Genomic DNA, 7,852 nt, shown 5'->3' with positions numbered 1-7,852 from the left:
ACAAGACTCCACAGCTTAGAGGGAGCATTGGTCTCAACCTTCCTAATGCTGCGACCCTTTAATACAGTTCCTCATGTTGTGGTGACCCCCAACCATAAAATTATTTTCGTTGCTATCATAAGACCATCGGAAATTTGTGTTTTCCGATGGTCTTAGGCGACCCCAGTGAAAGGGTCGTTCGACCCCCAAAGGGGTCGCGACCCACAGGTTAAGAACCGCTGGCTTAGAGAGAACACTGCCTCAGATCTGTCTGTTCAATGTCACATCACACTAAGCCACCTCAAACTGAATCACACTTGGTCCATCAAGGTCAGAGTTGTCTGCTCAGGTAGCCAGCAGCTCTCGGCGGGGGGGGGGGGGGGGGGTCAGGTCTTTCCCATCACCCCCGGCCTGGTCCTTTTAACTGGAGATGCCAGGGATTGAACCCGGGACCTTCTGCATGCCAAGCAGAGGCTCTTCCACTGAGCCACAGTCCCTCTTTCCAGCTCTCCAGAGTCTCAGGCAGAGGTCTTTCCCATCACCCCCGGCCTGGTCCTTTTAACTGGAGATGCCAGGGATTGAACCCGGGACCTTCTGCATGCCAAGCAGAGGCTCTTCCACTGAGCCACAGTCCCTCTTTCCAGCTCTCCAGAGTCTCAGGCAGAGGTCTTTCCCATCACCCCCGGCCTGGTCCTTTTAACTGGAGATGCCAGGGATTGAACCCGGGACCTTCTGCATGCCAAGCAGAGGCTCTTCCACTGAGCCACAGTCCCTCTTTCCAGCTCTCCAGAGTCTCAGGCAGAGGTCTTTCCCATCACCCCCGGCCTGGTCCTTTTAACTGGAGATGCCAGGGATTGAACCCGGGACCTTCTGCATGCCAAGCAGAGGCTCTTCCACTGAGCCACAGTCCCTCTTTCCAGCTCTCCAGAGTCTCAGGCAGAGGTCTTTCCCATCACCCCCGGCCTGGTCCTTTTAACTGGAGATGCCAGGGATTGAACCCGGGACCTTCTGCATGCCAAGCAGAGGCTCTTCCACTGAGCCACAGTCCCTCTTTCCAGCTCTCCAGAGTCTCAGGCAGAGGTCTTTCCCATCACCCCCGGCCTGGTCCTTTTAACTGGAGATGCCAGGGATTGAACCCGGGACCTTCTGCATGCCAAGCAGAGGCTCTTCCACTGAGCCACAGTCCCTCTTTCCAGCTCTCCAGAGTCTCAGGCAGAGGTCTTTCCCATCACCCCCGGCCTGGTCCTTTTAACTGGAGATGCCAGGGATTGAACCCGGGACCTTCTGCATGCCAAGCAGAGGCTCTTCCACTGAGCCACAGTCCCTCTTTCCAGCTCTCCAGAGTCTCAGGCAGAGGTCTTTCCCATCACCCCCGGCCTGGTCCTTTTAACTGGAGATGCCAGGGATTGAACCCGGGACCTTCTGCATGCCAAGCAGATGCTCTACCACTGAGCCACAGCCCCTCTCCTCCAATCTGGCCCATGACGATGAATGAATCGGGACACGGCATCGTTGTTATCACCCACGGCTCAGCCTCATTGGCTGTTTCCTGCGGGGACAGGTAGACTTGCCCCATGGGGACACCGAGTCACTTGCTTTGCAAAGCATTACAGGAGAAGGAGACGGGAGAACTTTGTTTTTTAGCAACCACCAGGACACGTTTTTGCCTCGCCCGGGGCTGCCGCCGGAAACCAGTTACAACTGGGGGATGTCGCCACCCAAAACCAAGATCTTCTGGCAGGCAAGATATCAAAACTCGGATCTTGCGCACGTAAACCAGCTGCTGTGCTACGGAATTTTGTCCCTCTGAAGCTAGTAGGAGCTAAGGAACATAGCAAAAGTTAGATATTATTGGTTTGGAAAGCCAGGGGCGAATACTCCCTCGCATTCACACGAAGCAGCCTGCCCTGAAAACCCATTTTTGTAAAAAAGGTCTTTTTCCCCCCACCCGGTTTGACAGAAATACACGGCACGAGGTCAGATGAGGGATTATACGGCCAGCAGTGAAATAGGCCTTGGAAGCAAGCCCTTAGTCCAAATGACGGCTGCCTAGCAATGCCAACCCCAGGTAGGGACATTCCAGGAGATTTGGGGCGCAAAGGGGAGGGTGGGGTTTGGAAAGGGATGGGACCGCAGTGGGGTATAATGCCACAGAGTCCCCCCCCCCCGTCAAAGATCAGCGGTAGTTCTGAGAGCTCTTGTAGTATGAATGGGACTATAATGATTTTTTAAAATTATTATTCATATTTTTTTGGTTTTATGGATTTTTCTCATATTAAGACTTTATTAGGATGTCATAAAGCCTACTGAATAGCAAGGCCTCTCCCTTGTAATGCTAGCAGGCAAGATACTGTCCATGGGGTTTGCCTGGCGTGATCTTGTCCATGGGGTCGCGAAGAGTCGGACTCGACTGTGCGGCTGAACAACAACAACAAAAAGCAGGCAAGAAAACAACATTCATTTTCTCGTTTCACGTTGTTTGGATGGAATAGCTATCTGACTGTCTAGTGTTCCTAACAGGTTTTCAGTGCAGTGCAGAAAGATAGGTTTTTCAATAGATGTATTTGCTTGAAGTATAGAATTTGTGGTTTTAGTTTGGGGTAAAACTCCACGGTGTCTGGGTCAAAAAGGGCTTTAGTTTCATATCAGGAAAAAAAAACACCTTCTGTTTGGGTATGAAGAATCCTTGGGTATTATTATTAAGGTTAGGTTAAATAAACATTTAAGATACCATGTAGGCACACCTTTTCCTGTATTTGACCAATGAGTGAATGACTACTCAGATGATGCACTGTCATTTTGTGACCAATGATGAGTTCGGGAAGTTATTTATTTATTTATTTATTTATTTATTTAATTCGATTTCTAGCCTGCCTTGCCTGACAAGCAGGCTGAAGGCTGCGTACAATAATAATCTACAATAAAAACAGATAAAATCCGACAATAAAATATAAAGCACAGATTAAATACAAGCGATAAAGTGCAGGTGGCGATCGTTGTCGCTGGCCCCGTATGACTAGACCAGTATCCCAAAGAAAGTGCCAGTAATAGATCTTCAGTAGCTCGTTCAGTGGCGGCTCCAAATCAAAAGCGTGGTGGTAGAGCTCGGTTTTACAGGCCCTGCGGAACTGTAGAAGGTCCCGCAGGGCCCTGATGTCCTCCGGGAGCTCGTTCCACCAGTATGGAGCCGCCACTGAGAAGGCCCTAGATCTGGTAATAGCCAGTCTGGCATCCTTGGGGCCAGGGACAGTCAGGCGATGTTGAGTCCCCAACCTCAGTGCTCTCTGTGGAACGTGTGGGGAAAGGCGGTCCCTCAGGTAGGCAGGCCCCCGGCCCTATAGGGCTTTAAAGGTCAAAACCAGCACCTTGAAGCGAATCCGGTAAGCTATTGGCAGCCAGTGCAGCTCTCTTAGCACAGGCCGGATGTGCTCTCGAATAGAGAGGCCCATCAGCAGCCTGGCTGCTGCATTCTGCCCTAGCTGCAGTTTCCGGATTTGGGACAAGGGCAGCCCCATGTAGAGAGCGTTGCAGTAGTCCAATCTCGAGGTGACCATAGCGTGGATCTTCTTGGCTATGTCACTTTGGGTATAAAACTTCATGTACTTCCTTATTGTGCTCAGAAAGTAGTCAACTTTTGATAGGCTGGTTTGGCCTAACTGTTTTCACTTGCTTTAATTGCAGTTAAAATCAATGAACGTTCCTCCTCATTTTGACTTATCCTTTTGGCTTGGGAATCTATTTGTGCAACACTCTCCAGGGCTCATGCGGAGGCAGGCAACCTTGCTGCTTCCTCTTATCTGCCAACACACACCCCGACTATCGATGCATGCTGTGAAATCACAGAATGAGGAATTTCAGACAGGCGACATATTCCGGAAGAGGAACGGTTCCCAAACGGTTTCTGGTCTGTCATTTCAGACAGAACCCGTTTGAGAACCGGTTCCCTTTTGGAATATATTTGCCATTTCATACACAAACGCTTCTGTCCCGTTTAGGAATCGGGACTGAAGCGTTTTACCTGTCAACCGCTTCCAAGTAGTCTTCAGTTCCCTCTCCCGGTTCTGATACACTTTTTTCCTGCTGTTTTTCGCCCGCGCGGGCGATCTCCGGCTTCTTTTTTTTAACATTTGCTTCATAGCGTTATAGCGCGATAACGGAATCACATTATATCAATCCCATTGGAATGCATGGAGTGTTTTGTTATACTGCTATAGCGCTATAGCGCTCTAAAACGTCCGTTCAAAAAAAAAACCCAGAGATTGCCCGCACGGGCGAAAAACGGTGGGGGAAAAGCGGGAAAAAGCGGTGCAGTCTGAAATGGCAAACTGCTTCAGATCCAGCTCTTTACCGGAAGGGGAAAGCCCTGTGTGAAATGGCAGCCCTGTACCGGTTCACTTTAAAACAGATCATTACTGGCTTGAAACCGGGTGAAACTGGGTAATGTGAAATTCCTCTATGTCTGCAAAACAATTCAACCACTTTTCGGTAAAGGTGTCCATGTAGGGATACCGGGCACCAGCAGAAGGGCATGGGAGGGAGAATGGAAAGTATGCTGATGTCACATCTGTGCACACACACACACCCCAATTTCTCCTATGCAGCCTGGCAACCCTATGTCCATAACAGGGTGTTAAGCAACAACAGAGTTCTGGAGAACTCGAGACAGCTGTGTTGTGTCATTCGGGGTGATTTTAATAAAAGGCACTGAATAAAAGCTTTTGCTTTCCTACTCAGCTCCTGTGAAGCTTCAGATGGCGGAGAGGAGACCGGGGTAATCCAAACCTCCTTTTCCCTTCCCCTCCCCACAACAGACACCCTGTGAGGTAGGTGGGCCTGAGAGAGCTCTTTCGGGAACTGCCCCTGAGCAAAGAGCTCTGAAAGAACTTGTGACTGACCCAAGGTCACGCCAGCAGCTGCAGGTGGAGGACTGGAGACTCAAACCCGGCTCTCCTAGATTAGAGTCCACACCCCTAACCACTGCACCGAGCTGGCTCTCCGGTTTGGAAGCAAGACGAAAACAAGGCTCACACGTCAGTCTGCATCTTGAAGCAGGCCTTCCCAACTCCTTCCGACGTGGGGTCCGATCTGCTCGACAGTGCCCAGCGGACCAGTTTGCTGCTTCTAAGGCCACTCAGGGCCAACTCCATTCGGAGTGCTGCCAGAGGTCGGCCGCCAGTTCTGAGCAAGGGCAGCTAATACTCCTCTGTCCCCACACCGGCTTTTTTAAAATTAGCCCAGCCATGCTGTTTTTTCAAGAGGCCGAGGAGATAGAGGGTGATTGGCGGCTCTAGTTCCGGGTCCTGGACCCAGCAGGCAAGGAGGCGGGTACAGAGAGGGGAGGCAGAAGAGGAGGCAGGCAGGCAGGACGCCCTTCCCAATTTGTCGCTGGTGGCCACTACCTCTGCTGGCCTGATTATACAGCCGGCCTGCACACAACTCCTGCCCACAAGCCAGCGGTCTCCACCAGCCTTTGCCCCAAGCAACCAAAACACGGAGGATGCTCAGTGTTTCTTCATCGTACACTCGTGCTCCAGCAAGAAAAGCCAGCAGAAGAGCTGCAGTCCGGCCACCCCCGTTTTAGAGTTTTCACGACTAGCATAGCTTTACCAATGTCCTACCACACCCTGAACAATTGATGGCCATCCGTATTGTGATCACTTAGCATTTGCTGCTTAACCATCCAGCATTTTACTGACGCAAACAGTAAATCTGATATCCAAGTCACTTCGATACACTTTCTCAGAATCCTGCTCAGTAGACTTCAGCAGCATAGCCACAAACTACAAGAAAATATCAACGCCATTATCCGCACCACTAAGGAAAAAGAGGGGTTGATTAGATTGTAATCAGCTGTCTGCAGGGGTCATTTCCTGCGGGAGCGCACAGGGGCGCGGCTCCCACAGTAAGGAGCCCAGGGGGCAGGCACATGCAACAAGCCCCGCCCCCTGCTCCCAGCAGTCCTCAGTTGGGCCCCAAGGAGCAAGAAGCAGCCAGGTAAGTTGCAGAGCCCCCCCCCCTGCCTTCAGGTACAAGCTCTCCCTCCTCTGTGAGGGCAGATCTGAACGTTCCCCCCCCCAATAGCTAGCAATCCAAAACAGTCCAGTGGCAGCTGTAAGACCAAGTTTTATTCAGGTACAAGCTCTCCCTCCTCTGTGAGGGCAGATCTGCACGTTCCCCCCCTCCATAGCTAGCAATCCAAAACAATCCAGTGGAGCCTGAGCGGTGGGTGTTTCCTTCTTCTGGTGATGTCAGGGGGTGTGGCAAGTTAAAATAAGTTATGCTAATGAGCAGGGCTCTTTTTGTAGAAAAAGCCCAGCAGGAACTCATTAGCATAATAGGCCACGCCCAACAGCAGAAACTCATTAGCATATTAGGCCACACCCCTGACGGCACAGCTCATTAGCACATTAGCCCTGCTAATGAGCTCCTGCACCTCTTTTTCTACGAAATGACCCCTGGTTGTGCGTACCAAAGAAACTACCAAGCAAACCTTTCACGTAGTTTATATTTGCAGCTCACCAACAACTCAGCTGCACATCTGGGCTCGATTGCAGAACTCTAGATGGGAAATGATGCTCTCAAAACAGGACTTGCCACAACACCTTCTCCCCGACCCTCTCCCAATTCGCCCGCTGGGATTCAGGTACCCTGACATCCGATCACGGAGCAAGGAAGCTGGTCACTTCATGCCAACCCACCCACCCCCCCACCCCTGCCGCTCGGATTCCAAAAGGCGGCCTTCTCGTTCCTCCGTGCGTTCCCGCTCCACGCCAGGAAAGGAAGGGCAAAGAAGAGAACTCCAGAGAGCTAACGCTGAGTCACTTCAGAGCAGCTTCAAGGGTGTTAAGCCCCCCCCCCCCAATTGCAAGATTGATCCCCAGAGGAGGCACTCGAAGCCAGGTGGAGAGAGTCACCCGCTCTCCTCGCACCGGGCCTGCCTGCGCTTCTGTTTCGCCTGACAGCGTCACCCCCTGGAGGAAACTTCTCCTTAAACGCTGACCCCCCCAGAAAGCAGGATTGTGCTTCATCAGTCACCGTCCGCAGTCACCGTCCTCTGGTATTGACTCTGGGGAGTGGAGGGGGGCGGCTCCGAAAGAGGCCGATGCCCCGTCATCGCTAGTAGGAGTCGCAGCACCGGACATCCTTGGCCTTTCAGGGAGGAACCCGAGCAAAGAGAGGCGCATCGGATTGAGTTGCCAACCGTCTCACGGGAGATATGTTGTCGAAGGTGTTCCCGGCCGGAGTTCATTCGCTGTTGCAGATTTCCTGGGTTTTACGGCCGTGGTCATGGCATCGTAGGACCTGAGGTTTCGCCAGGACCTGGCGAAACCTCAGGTCCTACGATGCCATGACCACGGCCGTACGACCCAGGAAATCTGCAACAGCATCTCACGGGCCTCTGCTCTCCCGGCCTTTCCCCAGCAGTTGGCTGGTGTTCACGAGGCGGTGCCGCACACCCGCACGCCAGGCCCATAGCCACAGTGGGGCATTTCAGGGGCCCCGCCCCCTTAATCAAAAGCCCCGTCCCACAGATAGCCATGCCAGAAACCTTATTTTGGACCATGACCTCGGTGGTACTGGGCTAGCAGAAAGGGGGATTGTTGGAGATGTATTGAAGGTGCCCTTGTAAGCTTTCTTGCCCTGGGGAAGGGAACTTAAAAGGCATCTAAATGCCCTCTGAGCTGTTTTCTCCTAGGAACTGACGCACTCACCGCCCCGTCTCTTGAAAGGAAGGGCTAGAAACAGGCTCGGAGCCTCCCCCTTTAAAGACAGGCAATCGGATTAATTTAATTAAGTATCGTTAAAATTTTAAATGCCCCCCCCCCAACAAAGAATATCCTGGCTACGGGGCCTGCCGCAAGCTAGAAAAAGC

The 7,852-nt window shown here is 52.0% G+C and overlaps 1 protein-coding gene across 1 annotated transcript in view; it reads right to left on the bottom strand.

Annotated features, from left to right (window-relative positions):
- The window catches only part of LOC107111094 (solute carrier organic anion transporter family member 3A1-like), a 151,843-nt gene extending 146,717 nt beyond the window's left edge, over positions 1-5,126 (bottom strand). Inside the window, exon 1 of the mRNA XM_015412013.1 lies at positions 5,010-5,126. Coding sequence (XP_015267499.1) covers positions 5,010-5,126 — 117 coding nt within the window. The remainder of the gene's footprint in view (positions 1-5,009) is intronic.
- Between the last annotated feature and the right edge of the window lie 2,726 nt (positions 5,127-7,852).

This window comes from Gekko japonicus, unplaced genomic scaffold (assembly GCF_001447785.1).
Source record: "Gekko japonicus isolate JY-2015 unplaced genomic scaffold, Gekko_japonicus_V1.1 scaffold864, whole genome shotgun sequence".
In the NCBI taxonomy this organism is placed as follows: Eukaryota; Metazoa; Chordata; class Lepidosauria; order Squamata; family Gekkonidae; genus Gekko; species Gekko japonicus.
The sequence above is the reverse complement of the archived record's forward strand: the minus strand, read 5'-3'. Positions and strand labels throughout refer to the sequence as shown.